Source organism: Dendropsophus ebraccatus, chromosome 7, assembly GCF_027789765.1.
Source record: "Dendropsophus ebraccatus isolate aDenEbr1 chromosome 7, aDenEbr1.pat, whole genome shotgun sequence".
In the NCBI taxonomy this organism is placed as follows: Eukaryota; Metazoa; Chordata; class Amphibia; order Anura; family Hylidae; genus Dendropsophus; species Dendropsophus ebraccatus.
Window position 1 is genome coordinate 74,993,843 of NC_091460.1, and position 23,171 is coordinate 75,017,013.

Here is a 23,171-nt window from a genome sequence, read left to right on the forward strand (position 1 = left end):
CTGGGCACCTAAACCGCAGGATTCTGTGGTCAGAAAGGTCAGTGCTTATCTATGAACTTACTGAGAGAAGATTGCAGGGTGTTGTGCTGTGCTTGTGCTCCGTGCTCAGTCACTCCTAACAGCCCCTCCCCTCTCCATAGCCACATAATGGAGACAGAAATCCTGCTTCATTTGATGTGAGGGGGGAGGCTGGGAGATTGCTTTTTCACTACAGAAGGAAACTCTTTTAGTACATAAAACCTATTACAGAGTTTGTTAAAATTGCTTGTACTGTTGATATTTAATGTTTTCAGAAAAATGACCCTGAAATGACAGTTACGCTTTAAGGCTACGTGGAAAACATGGATATAGTCATTGGCTGTATCCATGTTTTCCAGACAACCTTAGAGCTTTATCCAAGTTCAGCAGCCCCAGCTAATCAAATACCGAACGTTCAGCTTCGCTCATCTCTAATTATTATCTCTAGAACTACAAACCCCATCATGCCCTGCTAACAGTCATAATATGAGTTGTAGGTTTGCAGCATGTGGCTTTCCAATTTGCAGAACAACACCACCCATCATGCCCTGCTGACAGGTTATGATGGGAGTTGTAGTTTTTTGGCTGTCAAAGATTGGGAAACAATGATTGGAGAATGAAACAGTCCAGTCCATTTATTATAGAGGACAGTGGCATAGTACATGAGGGGGAGGCAGTGGCACAGTACATTAGGAGACACAGTGGCACAAAACCAGAGGTGGAGTCAGTATCACAATACAAGAGGTGGAGGCAGTGGCGCAGTACATGAGGAAATAGTTACAGTCCATTAGAACACTCTGCCATATTTGGGGACGTCACCTTAGATTAATTGGATATAAAGTTTTTCGGACTCTGACTGCACCTCATGAGTTGGAATGGGGGGGGCCCAAGCTAAAATTTTGCACCAGGGCCCATCAGCCTTTAGCTACGCCCCTGCTTACTTTCATGGGCCACTCATCTCCTATTACATGAGATGCACAAACGGCAGACGCTTGCCAGGGTGTTTGCTTGCTTGCTGGCTTATTGTTGCCTCTATTACATCTGAATGGCAAATAATCACTCCATTAATAGGACCTTAAGGCTCTTTATTCTTCTTATCACATAAGTCATCAGTAAATGTGTTCACAATAAACTAGATAAAAATAAAATGTTGAGCTGCATCTATGTTAAGAGCAGGGATAGCGGGGATCTATGTCTATGTCAAGGCTGCAAGAGCAGGGATAGGTAAGTATCAGTATTTTAGAGAGTTTGTACATAAAGGTATATTTAAAAGGGGTATGGTATTTATGAAGCTGGTATAGTATATTTGGGAGGTAGACTATGAAGGGGACAGTACATATTAATGGGGATTTAGCACACATAAAGGTAACACAGATGGCACAGTATGTGTAAAGAAGGAACAGTTTATATGATGCTGGCTAAGTATATAAAAAGGAGACCTAGTATATTTAAAGTGGACACAGTATATAGGGGAGCACAGTACATATAAAAGGAATACTGTACACATGAAAGGAGCACAGTACATATGAAAGGGACACAGTACGGTGTAAAGTATTATTTATTTCTGATGGGAACAGTGTTTAGAGCTGTTAACTTGTTTGTGATAGTAATGCTGTAAGGCTCTAAAAACCTAGTCAATTGCAAAAATATTTTATTGAGGTTGGGTCTATTCACATGTACCATATCGCAGCGGATTTCATGCTGCAAGTTTCGCATTGAAATCCATTGCATTACTGATTTCTATTAAAGTCTATGGCACTTCTGCTTGTTTCTTTGGATCCACGACTCTGTGATGGCCCGCTCAGCCAATCACTGCACTATCCCGCTGCAACCAGTGTTTGGCTGAGCAGGCTGTCACCAAGTGGTGGGCCTGGAGAAGCAAGCAAGAGGATGCTGAGGGAGCACGGACATATAAGCATGATCTACTTATTGTTTTTAACATTGCAGGAGTAAGTGCTTTTTGAACCCAGAACTCCAGCACTGCAAGGCTACAGTACTAACCACTGAGCCACCCTGCATCCCCCTGAAAAGTCAAAAATTTTAACTTTAACACTACATTATATTCTAGCGTAACAAAAAGAAAAGAGAAATATATGAATGAGAATCTCCTTCTATTTGATTTGCAATAGAAATCATGATGTACAGTAGATATTTTCCTCTCAAATCTCTTGAAGGGTATGTGCACACTACAGAATCCCGGCGGATCACCCACTGCGCATTCCGCAGCTCACCCAGCATTAACGCGAATCTCCGCTGCTTCCATAGGCTTCATTCTATGGTTTGCCAGATTCAGCCATCTGTCCTAAGAATGAACCCACTGATTCTTCGGACGGACGTTGGAATCTGGCAAACCATAGAATGAAGCCTTTGGAACCAGCGGAGATGCGCGCGGCCTCCAGCGTCCATGAGCAGGGGCGACCTGCGGAATCCGTGGTGGGTGATCCGGTACATGTCGTCACTAACCTCTTTCTCTTTAGATACGGTATACAGTAGCTACAAACATCTGAATACAATTTCCCAGCCTGCTGGAACATCTCCAGATATTACAACGTTTCAGTTCTATTACGCTTGCATATTTAATACATAGCATTTACTTGGTTAGAAAAATAAACAGAGCTTATTCTTTATAAAGGCTTGCAATCCCCATAAAAGGCACATTCTGGAACCCACCAAGCCTGCTTGAAAAGATGAGTTTTGAGACACGAAAAGAGGAAAAAAATTTATTTTTAGGAATAGAGAGGACATAATGTTAGAAATGGCAGAAATTTACTGGTGTTTTGTAGGAGCGGGTTGTGTTCGTGGGCTAGGGGTAGGTATATAGCTGGGCATCATCAACATAGAGATGGTTATAAAACCAAACTTGATGGGTCGTCCAATGGGTAAAGTATAAAATGAGAGAAAGAGACTACCCAGGAGCTAATGGGGACCCCAACAGTAAGGGGGGGGGAGAAGAGAAGGTGGAACCAGCAAATTATACGCTAAAGGAGCGATCGGAGAGATAGTAGAAAAACCAGGAAAGAGCAGCGTCCTTGAGGAGCATAGTAAGGAGGAGCTGGTTATCTACACTGTCAAAAGCTGCAGAGAAGCGGTCAGTGAACCGATGATGCTGTGCTGGCACAAGGATGGGTAAGTATAGATTATTTATTATGTTGTCCCCCACTCCCTGTCGGTCATAGATTTTTAGATTTCCCCAGAGTTTCCTTCTAAAAGTCTTCACGATGCCCCAAGTAGACTGTGGACAAAATATAGGAAACAAAGGCATGGATAGGGACTGAAGGGGGAGGAATGAGGAGATGTTATGTGGTGTCCCACTAGGGGTGTTACTATTATCCACACATTTCATAAAAGTCTGTACTTTTTGTGGTCCTATTGTGGCTAAAGTATTACTAAAGATGACCACTAGATGTCACTGCATTGTATAACTGAAGTATGGAAGCTGCACGGCTGAAGTGTCTCAAAGGGTTATTGTATTTGTGTGTATCAGATTCTGTGAACCAGTAGGATATTTACTTTCTTCTATCCTATCACCTCTTCCCTTCCTGCTCTTCTGTTGCACTCTTTCCACCCCACCACAGCGCACCTAACACACTGGTTAGGAAGTTATTTCCTTGGGTTAGGGAGGAGTCTTAGTTCAGATTCTGTGGAGAAAGGATGCAGCTCAGATAGCTCTCCATAGTGGTTCTACCTGGGCCCTGGCCCTCTGCCAGGTCCCCCCTAACAAGTCACAGTCTTAGTCAGTACCCCGCATGGGTAGGATGCAGAACAGTGCCCTCTTACAAACTTCTTTCTTGAAGCACCCACACGCTGTGTGATACAGTGCTAAGCCCTTCAGGAGAGGACTAGCCAACAGATCATCTCAACCCACGCAGAGGACTAGCAGTAACTACAGTGCAGGACAGTATCCACTAAAGAGCTAAAGAGCTAGGAACTGATCCGAGTGGAGCAAAGTTACTGGAAAGTCTATGAACTGCATCTCGCATTGCGAGTGTCAGCAGGGAACCCTCAGCACTCTGCTCATCCCAGGTAACAAGGTCTGGGGCCTGTATCACCTATTAGTACAGTTTAGCCAAAGTTTGTGGGCATCAGGTGTTGTGAAGACTATAGGAAAAGGTCAATACACAGGCACAGGTTGTCTTCTTCTTCTTCTTGTACAATTATTCTTCTATACACTCCAACATCCTAGCAGAGCACATTACTACTTGGGTTGAGACTCTCATGGCACTCTCCTCTCTACTACGCTGCCTCAGTACAACTCTATCAACACTACTATATCCTACTCAGCACTTATCACACAGATCTGGTGGTTTTATATTCCAGTATTTATTGGAGTGTATATCAAGATCCGTTGTATTACCTGCTGCACATTTACAAGTAGTAAACCAAGTCAACGTTATCAACGCGCTTACACCGCAACCTTGGGACATTTCCCCTTTCTGTGGGTGGTGGGTCCTACTGCTATTCTGGATGGTCATTACACCGCTCTGGCCACCTGTGACAACATTATCCAAGGGACTGGCAGCAAACCGACAGTCCCTGCAAACCGGCCTTACATCTTAAAAGCAAGCATGCCTTCACACCTGTGTACACCTGTGTACCCACCAGGCACTGGTGTCACGTGAAGAAACCCTAAGGTCCGGCTGTATCAAGGCCATTCACCATAGAAATGGTGTCACACTTCCATCTAGCAAGTGACCGGCCATCCCATCACTACAACATCATCCGGGGGCTCACCACAGTTACAACCTACAGCAGTTCAGGGCTTAGGAAAGCTTCTTTGACTCTTTGCATTGAACAAAAAAAGCAGATTTCTACATAATGGAAGCACAGATGGATATTTAAAAAAGTATCATGTGTCTCACAACAACAGCAGTGTCAGCAGTTTCAACCCGGAATTGGAGATGACAGATTGCCATTAAAATCCACTTCTGGCTTTGGCTTAAAAACTGCAGTAGAAGGTTACCAAAATACTGCTGTGTGGGATTCCACATTCTCTTGACACTTTCAGTCTCACCCTTATTTGAAAAGCTTTCATGTCTGAGACCTAACAGACCATGGACCCTTTTCCAGCATTATTTTTGTACAGTAGAACCAATGGTTGTATTTTTACTAGATCGGTGCTCTGGGGCAGTCGGGGCAGTGCTCCTAATGGTGCTCCAGACTGAGCATTACACTGCTAACAGCACAGGAATGGTAAGAGTCATACCTTCCTCCTCTGTGCCCTGAGCGCAATAAGGGGCTATCAGCAGATTGGATTTGTCTAACCTGCTGATAGTTTTACTTAAAAGTATGCCCTGCTGCTGCTCAAATGAGATGGAAGTTTTTGCCTTGTGTGGACAATGATGATGGTGTGGAGGCCTATAGCATGCAAGTAGTGATGAGCAATTTCAATCCCGTGGCTAGAGTAGCTGGATGCAGCCCTAGGGAGTCCTGGAAAACATGGATAGAGTAATAGGCTGTATCCATGTTTTCCTGGCAGCCTTTAGGACTGCATCCAGCTTCTCCAGCCGCCGGGAGTCAAATGCTGAGTGTTTGGGTTTGGCCTGAATGTTTAGCAAGTTCGTTCATCACTGCTTACAGGTAGAACTCTGTGGTGCACTGGTACACACAGCAAAAAGGCAGAAGAAACTATGTTACACTTAAGTGACTGGTGCATTTCTCCCTCTCTGCCTTGTTTACATAACAGTATAAGGGCCTGTTCATACTAAACAAAAGTGGCGGAATTTTAAGCAGACCTCATGCCGTGGGCTCTAAAATTGACCAAACAAACAGTAAAGAAATCATATGGAATTGTTTGAATGCAATGATATTATGGACCTAAGCTTGGAGTGCTTACAAAAAAAAAAAGTTTTTACGCAGAAACATCAAGTAGGTTTGCCAGCCTGAAAACGTGAGAATTTATATAACTGTATATCAAAGCTAGGCTTTAGCTTACATGTATTGCATATTTAAACCTGTTAACTTTACAGACACTTTTGCAGAATTTTTTAAATTGGACCTGTCTCTTTTTATGTATGTTATTCTAAGATTGTTTTCTCATGACAAAATGTTCCTCATGTTAGAAGTACCGAAGGTCATTGGTGCCGGGATTAAAGCAATGTTCCTCCTCATCTTCTAAGAGCCCTAGTGATTTTATTCTTCCACCTAAAGGGCTGGTTGGTATCATTTTTGTACAATGATCTTTAGTTTTTATTGGTATCATATTGGTATAAGAGAAAAACTTAGATTTTTTTATTTCTTTTTTTTCCTGATATATCATTTTATCATCCTGGTGTTTTTTTCTTGGTTTATATTTTAATAGACAGGACAATTCCACATGCTATGATATATAATATATTTATTTCTTTATTTAATATTTTTATTTGTATGATAACGGGGGTAATATAAATCTTTATTGGGGCATGTTTATCATTATTATTATTTTTTAACACATTTTGTATTTAATATATGTCTGTTAGGGGACTTATATATATGTAATGCTCTGATTGCATATACTGATGAATGCTATGCAATAGCAAAGCATTCATCAGTATTATCGGCGATCTGTAAATAGAGTCTGCCTGAAAGCATACTCTATGCACAGATTGAAGATCCAAAAGGACGGAGTTAAGTAGCTTACCCCAGGGCCGTATTTACCACTAGGTCCGGTGCCTAGGGCAGCACCTTGCAGGGGGGCAGCACCAGGGAGCAGTGGGGAAAAAACTTTTTATTTTTAGTCTCCCACCTCCTGATTAGACTTGCCAGTAAATCTGGTGACTTTTTGACGGGGGTGGGGGAGGTATGTTCAGGTCTGCTATGGCTGTGAAGCCTTGGAGCTATTACCTACCAATCCTGTGGTGAGAATTCCATCAGACAACATGCAGACGACTCTAATCATTGATTCAATGTGGAAATTTATGTTATAAGCAGTTAAAAACCATGGAAATGTGATTCAATGTTTCTACAAGTAAAGAAATGCATGTGGCCAAAACCACTCTCCCTCACGCTGGGGCGTCTTCAGGTTTTGTGCCTAGGGCAGCAGCAGCTGTTAATACGGCCCTGACTTACCCCCTTCTGTCGGTACAAGTGATCAGGACAACCGCAGCATTGCTGCATGGGCCTTGTCTTGTCACTGACTACCCTTAACGCTGGTATCGCTGTGTATCATGGTGTTTAAGGGGGTTAGTTACAGGCAGCTGCAGGACCTATGTGATACTCTTCCGGCGCTGCTGTTCTTCCCCGGCTCTAAACTCCTCTCAGACACAGAGGAGGAGATCAGAGCACGTAGAGCTGTCAGATGGAGAGACCTCTTGTAGTTCTCACTGCAATTGGTCCACCTGTAAAGATGGACCAATTGCAGCAACATGTGCCTTAATTTGTGTCAACGGGTTGAAGCTTTAAGGGAAGATTTATAAAAGGGTGTAAAATATACACTGGTGTAAACTGCCCACATCAACCAATCACAGCTCCTCTTTCATTTTACCAATGCTGAAAGCTCAGCTGCAATTGGTTGCTTTGGGCAGTTTACACCTGTTTATATTTTACACCCTTTGATATATTCCCACATAGTGTACTGTGAATAATCACATGATTCCACATAAAGTGTGAAAATGTGAAAATTAATCCATGTATTCCCAGGTTTGCTTCCACACTTGAATCCTTGCATCAGCTATAAGGTTTCTGTACTAGTATTCTCATCAGTCTTCCTAGCCATATAATGTACTCTATGAAATAGAGCAGACCACATTCTGAGAAATTTGCATTTGTACATGTGTTCCACATATGTTACATTTTTATGCACAATTGTTGACGATGAAGTGCAATCTCTGTATTCAGCTAAAAGCAGGAAATGTTTTTTGTTTCTATAAATGATGATGCTACATGTGTCTATGGTGAAAAGGCAATTGCATGCGATCAGTAAACATTATTAAAGGGAACCTGCCAGCATAAAAATGCTACTGACATCATGTTATAGAGCACACGTGTCAAACTCAGGCCCTCCAGATGTTTCAAAACTACAATTCCCATCATGCCTGGACAGCCAAAACTACATGTCCATATTATTCAGGAGAATATCTCTGAATAAGCTGCACAGAACAATGTAAGTGATACATTATTCTGTTCAGCTTCTCCCCTACATACCCCCTACATAGGACAGCGTAAACCTGCTGACAGAGTCTCTTTACAGTATTTCACTACGACATGCATAGTTGCTGGTAACAAAATCCTTCACAGTCATATATAGGATATCCACAAGGCATGTCATGGATGTCCTATAGATGCAGGGCCCTTGTAGATGTGGCTTCCCCCTTCCCCCTATGTAAAATTTCTAAATGCACCTTAAGCTATGTCATAATCCCAATATTGGGGGGGAGCTGAAGCAAAGGAAAGAAGATAACATGGGATGATTTTTTTTAACATCATACTATTCACAAATGGGGCAAAAATATAGGAGAGCTTCTTTAACCCCTTCACGCATAATCACATACTGGCACATCCAATTTATACATCCGTTGCCACAGTACATGATTTGAATGACACGGGCACAGAAGCAGTGTCGGGGCACCCACCACAACTCCTGAGACTGGAGCTGGGCTTTGATAGTTAAACCTATAGCTGAGGCCTCCAATGGCTACGGAAGCTGATCAGGCTCTTCACTAAGGAACAGTCTGATCAGCTATGTAAAATACACAAAATAAATAAATCATAATTAACCCCTAGACGACTAAGGACGTACTGGTATGCCCTGGAAGTCTGTGCCCAGAAGACCCTGGGCGTACTGACCTCTGGAGCGTGCTTCATAGGAGGTGGGGGCCGGCTGCAGTGAGCAGCCTGGCCCTCACCATTAATGACAGGCTGCAGCGATCAGCGTGTCATTGACCCCTAAACGCTGCAGTGTTTAAGTGTAAGTGACAGGGGGAGTACCCTGTCACTTAAAGGGGTTGGCCACTTTTTAATAAAATAGGTCAGTACAAAGTATTAGTAAGTGTGCTCAATGTATATACTGACAGCAGCTCACTGTGTACCCCATAGAGCTAAAATCAGACTCCCCTTCACCAGGCTGGGCTGCCCTGCTCTGTTTTGTTTCAGTCCACAAAATGGCCGACATGGAGGAGCATGTGACCATGCCCTGTCCCCTGTGTTCTCCATAGAGATATACAGGCTGTGTGGTGGACACTGGGGGGCGGGGCATGGTCACATGCTTCTCCATGTAAGCAATCCTATGGACCAAAACACCACAGAGAAGGACAGCCCAGCCTGGAGGAGGGGAGTCTGGTATTAGCTCTATGAGGTACACAGGGAGCTGCTGTCACTATATACAGTGAGTACAGTAACTTATACTGTACACTGAGCAATTTTACTATAAAGTGGCCAACCCCTTTAACGATTGGGACCACCGCAGTGTGCCTGCGGGGGTCCCAATCATTGTAATGGACCGCCGGAGGTCTGTCACCTGCCTCTGTGCGGTCCGATCAGAGATCTGCTTACTGAGCCTGCATAGGCAGGCTCAATGAGCAGATCGCCTTTCACACTGATCAATGCTATGCCTATGGCATAGCAATGATCAGTGTCAATAATGTAATAAATGAATGTAAAAGTCCCCCAAAGGGACCTAAAAGGTGTAAAAAAAAAACATTATTACACTACCCCAAAGCCCCTTCCCCAATAAAAGATAAAATCACCCCCCTTTCCCATTATAAAAATAAAACATATAAAAATAAATAAAAAAAACATATACCATAGCGTGCATAATTGTCCGATCTATTAAAATATAACAAGCGTCATCACTAACGGCGAACAACGAAAAGAGCAAAAAAAGTGCCAGTATTACCGATTTTCAATAAAAATTTATTAAAACGTCCGATCTTCATAAATATAGTATAAATAAAAATTAGAGATCAGGGTGGAAAAAATTACATCACATACAGCCCTGTAGGTGAAAAAATAAAACCGTTGTAAGTGTCACAATAGGCCCATTTTATTAACAATTAATTGCAAAAAAAAAAAAAAGGATTTCATAAAAAAAAAAAATATATATATATATATATATATATATATATATATATATATATATATAACAATAGAAAATCTGTGTAAACCTGCATATGGTTGTGTTCGGACTGAAAAATAGGTAAAGTAGAAAGCTGAGGGCACTCACCGGATCATTGCGGTATTCCTTTATTTCAATGCGGATAAAACATGATGTGGATACATTTCATGGGACGTGTGACAGGACCAGGGGCAAAGTAGTGGATGGAATGTATGTTTCACCTAGGTTCCTGTCATATGTGTGTTAAATAAGCATCCAGGGAGTTAGGATAGCAAGGAGAATATGTTTCCTTGCTATAGGTTTTGGCAAAGACTAGAAAATAGGGCCTGGCTGCTTTGGAGTAGGGGAGAGATGGGTGGGCTCCTACTCCACTTGGCCACTCCAGGTATTGAGAGTGACTCTGGTTACTCAGGTGCAAGCCTGTGTGTGCTATAACAGGGCAGACAGCTCACAGGATGATGGCTCTCTCTGCTCCTGGGTAAAGTCTCATTGTGAGTACACTGTGCTGCATGTTTTGTTTGAGAGCTGTGCAGTAGGCTCAGCTCTGGTTAGTGAGTTGATAACTGTTTAGTTAGTCGCCAGACGGCGGAGGTTTTCTTTTGTATTATTGATTCTTTTATCTGCTGCAAAGAAAAATAAAACTGGTTGCGGCCAGTTGCACCTTACTTGCTGGTGTGGACTGTGTTTTGTGCCAAAAAGCGCCCATCTAACCCAGGAGATGGTGATCCCATGAGCTAATCCCCTCACAAATGGTGGAGGATGCGGGCACAAAAAATTCAGCAAGTTGCATGTCGTGGGTTAAGTCTGCTGCCGTAGCAAAACCAAAGACTGCAGATATGGATGAAGTGGTGAAGCAACTGATCCAGGCTAACATTCAGCTGCAGAAAGCCAATGCTAACCAGCAAGAAACCAATCGCTTGCTCATAGAGTCTACGCAAACTGCCTTCAGAGAGCAAAAAGCGATTAATGCTAATCTGGTGGAGCAAATGAAACTGCTGGCGGAAAGGCCTCATGTTCAGGCCGAGTCTGTATCTGCTGCAAGGAGAGTGCAATCCTCTCTGCAGAAACTGACTACAGAGGACGATGTGGAGGCATTCCTGGTCATCTTTGAAAGAGCTGCTGAAAGAGAGAAACTTCCAGTGGACCAATGGGCGGACACAGTTGCTCCTTTTCTGAGTGGAGAACCTCAGAAAGCCTACTTTGATTTGGGTGAGCCAGATGCAAGACTTTATCATAAACTGAAAGCAGAAATTCTTGCTCGCTTAGGTGTTACACCTGCTGTCAGAGCCCAGCGGGTACATACCTGGACTTTCCAGCTGGATAAACCCGTGAGGTCACAAATGTATGACCTAATCCACCTGGCTAAAAAGTGGCTGCAACCCGAGGTCTCCACGGCAGCCCAGGTGGTTGAAAGAGTGGTCCTGGATCGATTTGTCCGAGCCCTGCCGATCCGTATACAGCGCTGTGTGGGACAAGCGGAGTCCAGTGATGCGGATCACCTGGTCGCACTTGTGGAGCGGTACCTGAACACAGAGGAACATCTCCAGAGCCCCTCACCTACACGGCCGACCCCAAGGAACCAGAAGACCTCTGAACCTGGTAAGACTGTTCCTAATTATAAGGGGGTGAAGGAGGCCCATAAAGGAGGGGTGGGGACAGACTTTGTGGCCAGACATCTTAGGCCAGTTAGCCCTAAACATCCTCAGACTGTCAAGAACATTGTTTGCTGGCGTTGTCAAGGGCTGGGACATGTAGCTGCCAATTGTCCTCTTGTGGATGAGCCTATGGAGTGTGATAGTGGGCGGAGAAAGTCACTGTTTGCAAGACCCGCCTACTCTGCCTTGCTCTCACAAAATACAGAGCGACAATCTTGTAGCCTGGTCGTGGAAGGACATTCCGTGGAAGCTCTATTGGACTCCGGCAGCCTGGTGACCCTTGTCCACGCCAGTTTGGTTGACACCAGAAAGTGGCAAAGCAGACATATGGGGGTAATCTGCATACATGGGGACACAAAAGACTACCCCACTGCTATTGTTTCCTTTGAAACTCCATGTGGAAACATCACCCATGAGGTTGGGGTTGTAAAGACTTTAATGCACAAGGTCATTGTGGGATGTGATTTTCCATTTTTTTGGCAGTTGTGGGAAATGCATGATAAATGTTTATCTGTGTCTGCTGTAGACCCTGTCCCACTAGCTGATGCTAACAATGTGCAAACAGTAGGGGTGACCCTGAGTGAGACCAATAATTTTCCTTTAGAGGTTTTTGCAGGAGATGTCGAGGTAGATGCTCCTGAAATTGGTCTCCCTGACTTGCCGGTCTCCAGTGATAATTTCGGGACCGCTCAACTCAGGGACCCTACGTTATCCCATGCATGGGAAAGTGCAAAAGTTATTAATGGGGTGCCCCAAGAACCTGGGGCTGAGAAAAGGTTCCCACATTTTGCTGTAGAAAATGATCTCCTCTACAGAGTAAATGAGGTGTCTGGACAAGCTCTGGAACAACTAGTAGTCCCTAAATCGCATCGCCAGAAAGTGATGGATTTAGCCCACACACATGTACTAGGGGGACACTTGGCCTATGATAAAACAAAAGACAGGGTGTTGCAAAGGTTTTATTGGCCAGGGGTACATAAAGAGGTAAAAGAATACTGTGAGTCGTGCCCAAAGTGCCAGTTACATAACCCTGTACCATCCTTTAGAAGTCCCTTGGTGCCTCTCCCCATTATTGAGACCCCCTTCGAGAGAATTGCAATGGATCTGGTGGGACCTCTTGTTAAGTCCCCTAGAGGTCACCAGCATATCTTGGTTGTCCTCGATTACGCCACCTGCTATCCAGAAGCAATCCCTCTAAGGAAACCCACAGCTAAAGCCATCGCAAGGGAGTTATTCCATATGTTTACCAGGGTTGGGATACCAAAGGAGATACTTACTGATCAGGGGACGCCATTCATGTCCAAAGTCACAAAGGAGTTGTGCAAACTGTTGAAAATAACTCACTTGCGTACTTCAGTTTACCATCCACAGACAGATGGCTTAGTGGAGAGGTTCAATAAAACTCTCAAGGGGATGCTTAGAAAAGTGGTGGCACAGGATGGGAAAGACTGGGATTGCCTCTTGCCTTATCTCATGTTTGCGGTACGGGAGGTACCCCAAGCATCCACAGGTTTCTCCCCTTTTGAGTTAGTGTATTGTCGACACCCCCGAGGTCTCCTGGATATAGCGAGAGAAACCTGGGAACAAGAGGCTACACCATACACAAGTGTTATTGAGCACATCACACAAATGAAGGATAGAATTGAGAAAGTTATGCCCATTGTTAAAGATCACTTACAGCAGGCCCAAGAGAGTCAGTCCAGGGTTTACAATAGGTCTGCAAAGCCAAGAAACTTCAACCCAGGTGACAGAGTACTGGTCCTTGTCCCTACCGTGGAAAGTAAGTTCTTGGCTAAATGGCAGGGCCCATATGAAGTGGTGGAAAAGGTTGGAGCGGTCAACTACCGAGTTCATCAGCCAGGTAAACGTAAACCGTTTCAGATTTACCACATAAATTTAATTAAACCATGGAAAGATCGGGAGGTATTGTTAGCAGACAGTACATGTAAAATAGATTGTGTGGCGGGGATACCAGAGGTAAAGATTGCAGAAACGTTGTCAGTATCCCAAATTCAGGAAGTAAAGGAATTTGTACAGGAAAATAGGGATGTGTTCTCTGATCTACCAGGGCGGACCAATGTGATCAAACATGATGTCATTACAGAACCAGGGGTCAGAGTAAACCAAAAGCCATACAGAGTACCTGAGGCCAAGCGTGAGGCAATTGCAAAGGAGGTGCAGATGATGCTAAAGTTGGGGGTCATAGAGGAGTCTCATAGTGACTGGTCTAGTCCTATAGTCTTAATCCCAAAACCTGATGGCACGTTGAGATTTTGTAACGACTTTAGAAAGTTGAATGCTGTGTCAAAGTTTGACGCTTATCCAATGCCTCGAGTGGATGAGCTAATTGATAGACTTGGTAACTCTAGGTACTTCACTACATTAGACCTTACAAAGGGTTACTGGCAGGTGCCACTGACAGAGGAGGCAAAAGAAAAGACAGCCTTTAGTGTTCCTGATGGCCATTATCAGTATGTGGTCCTTCCATTTGGTTTACATGGAGCCCCAGCCACATTCCAAAGGTTGATGGACAGAATTTTAAGATCACATCGCAAATATGCAGCAGCCTATCTGGATGATGTGATCATACATAGTCCTGACTGGGAGAGTCATTTGGCCAAGGTTCAAGTGGTTCTGAACTCCATTAGGGAAGCAGGTTTGACAGCAAACCCAAAAAAGTGTGCCATAGGACAGGAAGAGGCCAAATACCTTGGGTACACAATTGGGCGAGGTATTATCAAGCCTCAAATAAATAAGATTGAGGCTATTCAGAACTGGCCCAAGCCTTTAAACAAAAAACAAGTCAGGGCATTCCTTGGTTTAACTGGGTACTACAGGCGTTTTATTGAAAATTTTGCCAGCATTGCAGCCCCTTTAACTGACCTCACGAAGGGTAAGGATTCAGTTATGGTTAAATGGACCCCAGAGGCTGAGCAGGCCTTCCAGAGACTAAAACATGCTCTATGTGCTCAGCCAGTGCTAATAACCCCTGATTTCAGAGCAGAGTTCATTGTGCAAACGGACGCCTCTGATGTTGGTGTAGGAGCGGTGCTGTCTCAAATGAGGGGTGGAGAAGAGCATCCTGTAGTTTACCTGAGTAAAAAGTTGAACGACCATGAGAAAAGGTACTCCATTGTCGAAAAAGAGTGTCTGGCAATAAAGTGGGCATTAGAAGCACTCAGGTATTATCTGATTGGGAGAACATTCAAACTTGTTACTGATCACGCCCCTCTGAAGTGGATGTGTGTAAACCGGGAGAAAAACAGGCGAGTAACCCGCTGGTTTATGTCATTGCAGGACTACAGTTTCACAGTGGAGCATAGACCCGGGCGCCAGTTGGGTAATGCTGATGCCCTATCTAGGGTGTACTGTTTAAGGGCACAGAGTGTTCCGTCCCCAAGGTCGAAACAGGGGGGGAGGATATGTGACAGGACCAGGGGCAAAGTAGTGGATGGAATGTATGTTTCACCTAGGTTCCTGTCATATGTGTGTTAAATAAGCATCCAGGGAGTTAGGATAGCAAGGAGAATATGTTTCCTTGCTATAGGTTTTGGCAAAGACTAGAAAATAGGGCCTGGCTGCTTTGGAGTAGGGGAGAGATGGGTGGGCTCCTACTCCACTTGGCCACTCCAGGTATTGAGAGTGACTCTGGTTACTCAGGTGCAAGCCTGTGTGTGCTATAACAGGGCAGACAGCTCACAGGATGATGGCTCTCTCTGCTCCTGGGTAAATTCTCATTGTGAGTACACTGTGCTGCATGTTTTGTTTGAGAGCTGTGCAGTAGGCTCAGCTCTGGTTAGTGAGTTGATAACTGTTTAGTTAGTCGCCAGACGGCGGAGGTTTTCTTTTGTATTATTGTTTCTTTTATCTGCTGCAAAGAAAAATAAAACTGGTTGCGGCCAGTTGCACCTTACTTGCTGGTGTGGACTGTGTTTTGTGCCAAAAAGCGCCCATCTAACCCAGGAGATGGTGATCCCATGAGCTAATCCCCTCACAGACGTCAGACGCCAATCCTACATGCTCATCACACATGACGGCCATTTTGCCCGCATGCACGCTTCAGCAGTTGACGCCCCTTCGTGCTAGTCACAAGTAAATACCTAAAGTGACGTGTGCGGAGTAGTGGTGACTAAAAATCGGGTCATAGACCCTTATACATATTTAAAAACAAAAATAGTGATATAACTCGAAACTATGACAATTCATCATATCTATTACATTTATTGTACAAACATGCCTAGTTCTATTTTGTCATTAAGACCGCTGTTCCCTTGTGCCCCTGATGCCAGTATAAGACGTGCTTCTGTTTTTAACAGTTGCAAATTGACACCTTGAATTCTTTTTAGACCTGTAAACTTAAGGCAACTTGTGTCGGCATTATGATGAATATTTACATGTTCTATGATTCTTGTTGCAGCTTTATGTTTTATGGCATAGACATGCTCATAAAACCTGCGAATAAGTGGTCGAAGCGTCTTTCCTATATAAACTGCCAGGAGCCCTATATACCCTGACAGTTATGCACTGGTAATTTCCTCACCAGCTGGGAAGACACGCAGCTCTAATAATGTCACCTGTGGGTGCAGTGTGGATATTCTCCCATTCATTTCTATGGGGCAGTCTTCCCAATCACTCTTATTTAGCAGGGACGGGACCTTCGCTCTAACCTTCCCGGGCACCCAATGTATCTGTGGGCCAAATTTGGGATCAAATGGTTTAGGTGTTCAGAAGTCTATAGAGGAAAGACAGACATTCATTTTTATTATATAGATAGTAGCGACATCTCCAGCTAGGAAATATAAATGTGATATACATGCAGTGGCGTCGCTAGGCATAATCATTCGGGGCCTAATGAATACTGCATAGCCTAAAATTACTTGCTGCCCCCACCCGCCAGTGCCGGATTATCAGCAGCCGCGGCCTCTGACCCCTGGCCTGACCCACACCTCGAATTGGCTGCCCTCAGTGAGCGGTACCTGAGGGCGCAGCTTCAGTGACGTCACCCGTCGCTCGTGCACTGGATGTGTGCGGTGCGGCCGCCTCATTCAATGCACAAGTGACGGGTGACGTCACTGAAGCTGTGCCCCCAGGTACCGCTCACTGAGGGCAGCCACAGTCCTACCCAGCCTCTTTTGTGCCCAGCCCAGCCTCTCTTGTGCCCACCCTCTCTAGTGCCCAGTCCAGCCTCTCTTGTGCCCAGCCTCTCTCCAGGTGCCAGGAAGTCACCCGGCAAGCTCCTGCCGCGCTTCTTCACCTCAGTGAGGTACTGCTCAAGTGAGGTAATGTGTGTGTGTGTGTGTTTATGGGGTAGGTGTGCTAAGATGGTGCCCAGGTGGGGTAATATGTATGTGTGTGGAGGGGGGGGGGTCAGGTGGTGTAGTATGTGTGAATGGAAGGGTCAGGGGAGGTAGTGTGTGTGTGTGTTGGGGGGGGGAGAAGAGGGGGCCCAAGTGGGGTAATATCTGTGTGTGTGGGGGTGTGTGTGTGTGGGGGGGGCAGGTGGGGGGTCTGGTGAGATTGTGTGTGTTTGTGGGGTAGTTGGGTCAGGTGGGGTAGTGTGTGTGTGTGTGGGGGGGGGTGGAGGTCAGGTTAATTGCAGGCAGGAGGGGAACTTAATTACTATGGTGGGTACAACAAGGGCATTATTACTATATAGGGGCACAGCAAGGGACATTTTTACTATATGGAGGGCACAGCAGGGGGCATTATTACTATAAAGGGGCACAGCAGGGGGCATTATTACTATATGGGGCACAGCAGAGGGGATTATTACAATATAAGGGGCACAGCAGGCGCATTATTACTATATGGAGGGCACAGCAGGAGGCATTATTACTATATAGGGACACAGCAGGGGGCATTATTACTATATGAAGGGCACACTGGGAGCATTATTCCTATTTAGAGGGAACAGCAAGGGACATTATTACTATATGGGGGCACAGCAGGAGCATTTTTACTATATGGGACACAGCAGGAGGCATTATTACTATATGGGGCACAGCAGGGGGCATTATTACTGTATAAGGGTGCACAGCAGGGGGGCATTTTACAATGTGGGGTAACACAGCAGGAGGTATCATTACTATGGGGCACAACACTGGACATTAATACTATATGGGGGCACAGCACAGGATCCTACATACATGGGGCAACACACTTACCTACCTACTCACTGACACCAAGCAGTAAAATTACTACTGTGTAGGCTATAGGTGGGAAAAGGGAAGGAAGTTGAGTGAAAAGTGCGGAGCCTAATATAGTTGTCTGGCAGGTTCTGAAGAGATGAATTGTAGCTAGAGGAAATCATCATGGTGGTCTGGGCAGGATGGAGAGGAAAAGGGAAAGGGAACATCTCAGAACAAAGACATCACCTGTGAGTCACTGAATGAGTTTCTTGCATTTTGTAGAACATTATCTGGTAGGAGTTCCCTGAGGTAGAAAAGGTTGGGAAACACTGGCCTAGAGGATAGGAGTTAGGGCAGACCTCACAGAGGCGGTGTGTACAAGGGGAGCTGTGAAGGAGCTGCCTGGGCAGTGGTGTGCACCACTACTGATGACAGGGACCGTGACAGGAGCCCAGGGCGAGTGGCTGCCTGTGTCTGCGAGCACTTTGTTACAGCTGACTCGTATATGTGTCATTTAGACTTAAAGAATGTTAACTAAGGACATGATGCTAGAGTTAGTACATCTGTAAGGACATTGGGGGAGATTTATCAAACATGGTGTAAAGTGAAACAGGCTCAGTTGCCCCTAGCAACCAATCAGATTCCACCTTTCATTCCTCGCAGACTCTTTGGAAAATGAAAGGTGGAATCTGATTGGTTGCTAGGGGCAACTGAGCCAGTTTCACTTTACACCATGTTTGATAAATCTCCCCCATAAAGTACAGACACTTTATGAATGCTGCTGGGTCACCTATATGAGTATATATCATGGACTACTGTTGCAGCTTGTGGTTCTCCAGCTGTTAAACTACAACTCCCATCATGCCCTGACAGCAGCCAGGCATTTTACAACTGCAGAAAGGTAAACTTCATTTATATTTTGCACATAACACAAATACCTTATAATGTCTCTAATGAAATCCAGTAGTAAGAGACTAGCGCAGGCAGTGTTGTCATAGGGGCACACTGCACATCACTACTTAGCAGAACAGCTGGTTATCCTTGTGGTCCTAAGACGTTTCTTCCCTAACCCCAGGCTCGGCCACTGACAAGAGGGAGGCGTAATGTGGAGGGAGAAGGAGGAGACGTGCACTTACAATGAGAGGATGAGAGGGGGAGGAATAGAGTGTGAGTGCCTCCTCCTCCTCCTCCTCCTCCACCACCTCACACACACTGCCTCAGACCTGCCATCTCTGCATGCTTCTCATTAGCACCCCCTTCTCATGCCGACCACTGCTATCTCCTCATGCCAGCAGCCCGTGTGTCACCCTCCTCCTCCCTCACACGTCCCCATGCTGGCATCACACACTGCCCCCCTGCTAGAGTGTAGACACCTCCTCGGATGTGCACTCTCCTAAGACAACTTTCTTCTTCTGCTCCTTGGCCACCTTTGCTAGGAGGAGGCTGATGCTGTGGGACTTGCTGGACTGAGTGAGGGGATTACTGGGAGCTCGCTGTGACCTGACGACCACCAGGACCTGAGCCACAGTCCGGACTGGAAAATGCACTTGCTGGAAGTAGCACTACTTTTTCTATACACAGTATTGATTCAGGGGGACATAGCTTATGAGTCAGGACAAGGGTATTACGACGATCCGGACTTTGGGGACTTCAAGGTAAGAGACATGGGCTGGGAGAGTGGTACTACTGTGTGCACTGTGATAGGAGAGTGGTACTACTGTATACACTGTGATAGGAGAGTGGTACTACTGTATGGACTATGATAGGAGAGTGGTACTACTGTGTGCACTATGATAGGAGAGTGGTACTACTGTATACACTGTGATAGGAGAGTGGTACTACTGTATGGACTATGATAGGAGAGTGGTACTACTGTGTGCACTATGATAGGAGAGTGGTACTACTGTATACACTGTGATAGGAGAGTGGTACTACTGTATACACTGTGATAGGAGAGTGGTACTACTGTATACACTGTGATAGGAGAGTGGTACTACTGTATACACTGTGATAGGAGAGTGGTACTACTGTGTGCACTGTGATAGGAGAGTGGTACTACTGTATGGACTATGATAGGAGAGTGGTACTTCTGTATACACTGTGATAGGAGAGTGGTACTACTGTATGCACTGTGATAGGAGAGTGGTACTACTGTGTGCACTGTGATAGGAGAGTGGTACTACTGTGTGCACTGTGATAGGAGAGTGGTACTACTGTGTGCACTGTGATAGGAGAGTGGTACTACTGTATACACTGTGATAGGAGAGTGGTACTACTGTATACACTGTGATAGGAGAGTGGTACTACTGTATACACTGTGATAGGAGAGTGGTACTACTGTGTGCACTGTGATAGGAGAGTGGTACTACTGTATGGACTATGATAGGAGAGTGGTACTTCTGTATACACTGTGATAGGAGAGTGGTACTACTGTATGCACTGTGATAGGAGAGTGGTACTACTGTGTGCACTGTGATAGGAGAGTGGTACTACTGTGTGCACTGTGATAGGAGAGTGGTACTACTGTGTGCTCTGTGGTAGGAGAGTAGTACTACTGTGTACACTGTGATAGGAGAGTGGTACTACTGTATACACTGTGATAGGAGAGTGGTACTACTGTATGCACTGTGATAGGAGAGTGGTACTACTGTGTGCTCTGTGGTAGGAGAGTGGTACTACTGTATACACTGTGATAGGAGAGTGGTACTACTGTGTGCTCTGTGGTAGGAGAGTGGTACTACTGTGTACACTGTGATAGGAGAGTGGTACTACTGTATACACTGTGATAGGAGAGTGGTACTACTGTATGCACTGTGATAGGAGAGTGGTACTACTGTATGCACTGTGATAGGAGAGTGGTACTACTGTGTGCTCTGTGGTAGGAGAGTGGTACTACTGTATACACTGTGATAGGAGAGTGGTACTACTGTATACACTGTGATAGGAGAGTGGTACTACTGTGTGCACTGTGATAGGAGAGTGGTACTACTGTGTGCACTGTGATAGGAGAGTGGTACTACTGTGTGCACTGTGATAGGAGAGTGGTACTACTGTATACACTGTGATAGGAGAGTGGCATTACTGTATGGACTATGATAGGAGAATGGCATTACTGTATACACTATGATAGGAGAATGGCATAAGTGTATACACTGTGATAGGAGAGTGGCACTACTGTATGGACTATGATAGTAGAGTGGCACTACTGTATGGACTATGATAGGAGAATGGCATTACTGTATGGACTATGATAGTAGAGTGGCATTACTGTATGGACTATGATAGGAGAATGGCACTACTGTATGGACTATGATAGGAGAATGGCACTACTGTATGGACTATGATAGGAGAGTGGCACTACTGTATGGACTATGATAGGAAAATGGCATAAGTGTATACACTGTGATAGGAGAGTGGCATTACTGTATGGACTATGATAGTAGAGTGGCATTACTGTATGGACTATGATAGTAGAGTGGCATTACTGTATGGACTATGATAGGAGAGTGGCAGCACTGTATGCACTGTGATAGGAGAGTGGCAGCACTGTATACACTGTGATAGGAGAGTGGCATTACTGTATGGACTATGATAGTAGAGTGGCATTACTGTATGGACTATGATAGGAGAGTGGCAGCACTGTATGGACTATGATAGGAGAGTGGCAGCACTGTATACACTGTGATAGGAGAGTGGCAGCACTGTATACACTGTGATAGGAGAATGGCATTACTGTATACACTGTGATAGAAGTGCTAGGTGGCAGCTCTACAGGTTGCAGTCTCAGCTGACATCAAAGTGGTGACACTGTTACAGGAAGATACTGACACAGCACTAGACGCAGCTGGTGCAAACAAGAGGAGCTGAGTTCTTTGTCAGATGAGTTTTCATGTACAGCACTAGGTTGTGTGTGCAATCTGCCCATATATGTTGCAGGGCTTTGGCATGGTGCCACTAGCACTCTGATAAGCAGAGTATTTCTTTGTTTATTGTTTGTTTATTTAGGTTACTGAGTTATTACATTGTTTCAAAGCAGCTCCATATTTTGCCATGTACTGTACTGAGTATATAAAGTATATTCACTCTTATGTATAGGAACCTGTCCACGGCAAAGCTCACTCATCAGGCAAATAGATGATGGAAATCTTTTTGCAGTTAAGCCATAGGAGTAAGCAGTCCCTATGGAGGCAGGTTCTGAGGTCCATTAGGAACCATTTGTGACCATGACATTTGTCATATTTCATTGGACTTGCTCTTGAAGTGTGCATAAACTGATGGCCAGAGTTATAGGACAAAGTGTATTTTGTAATGAATCAGGCAATCGTAAGGTCCTGAGAATATTAAGATCTAGTTATAGCTTGTGAATAGTTATCACCAAGCCAAGTGTAGGGTAAAATAATAATACATGGCCGATAAAGAGATGTATGATATGGAGAATGTGCACAGAGTGATGTCACGTCAGGGAACGGAGAGTCTGAGCAACACAACAATAATAATCATGATAAAGTCTACTGGTGCCAGTTACTTCTACGGTTCACTGTAATGGGGATTACCCTTCCTATGCAGAGGATGTGAAATGGACCATGACTGCTCTAGTCCAATGCAAGCAACAGAGTCACTTATTAAAGGGGGTCTCCATTTGAATAGTTTTATTGTTTAGTTACTGTTGCGGCTTGCTAGTGTCATGGATATGTTTGCATGGCTTTCCTATGTGTATTCAACTTTCCTCTGACATACAAAAACATTTTTACATTTGCTTGCTTGAGAGTGTGTGTGTGATGGGGAAGTTAGCTTGTGATTCCACTAGGGACAGGGACTGATGTGAGTGATGACAATCTCTGTACAGCATTGCTGGATCCAAAGGCCACTAAGTCAGGGCATCGGTGGGGGTCCCAGCTCATGGAAGCTCAGCTATATCATTTTCTGACATTCCTGAAGAAGGAAGATCTGTGCATCCATTTGTCCACACAGCAGCCCACAGGTTAACAGGCATTTTATGACATGCTAAGAATTCCTTACAATATAGCAGCACGTGTTTTCACTCACTTCAGCCTTTCAGACACAATTTGTTTCCATAATCTGAAACGCGTTTATGTTTTTGTGAACTGCTCAGTAAATGGAGCAGGGCTGGTTACCCGAATGGAGAAGTGCTTTGGTTTACTTGGTATGTGCTTCTTGTGTGGTTGGAGTAGACTTTATGGTGGAGTCTCAGCTACCAGACCAGGGGGTGTAATGTTATTATTACCTAATTACAGTTAAGTAAACCAAGACATCAGGAGCATTACTTACTTTAATGACCAGTAGCTACAAAGGTATACATTTACATCCTTTTAAGAGTTTTCT

General features: G+C 44.7%; 1 protein-coding gene and 1 long non-coding RNA gene across 2 annotated transcripts in view; one reads left to right on the plus strand and one right to left on the minus strand.

Annotated features, from left to right (window-relative positions):
• The window catches only part of LOC138797519 (uncharacterized), a 27,822-nt gene extending 8,715 nt beyond the window's left edge, over positions 1 to 19,107 (minus strand). The window contains exon 1 of the long non-coding RNA XR_011363945.1: positions 18,767 to 19,107. This is a non-coding gene — a long non-coding RNA (uncharacterized lncRNA). The remainder of the gene's footprint in view (positions 1 to 18,766) is intronic.
• The window catches only part of VEGFC (vascular endothelial growth factor C), a 129,713-nt gene continuing 125,560 nt past the window's right edge, over positions 19,019 to 23,171 (plus strand). The window contains exon 1 of the mRNA XM_069977796.1: positions 19,019 to 19,483. Within this exon, the coding sequence (XP_069833897.1) occupies positions 19,370 to 19,483 (114 nt within the window). The 5' untranslated portion in view covers positions 19,019 to 19,369. The remainder of the gene's footprint in view (positions 19,484 to 23,171) is intronic.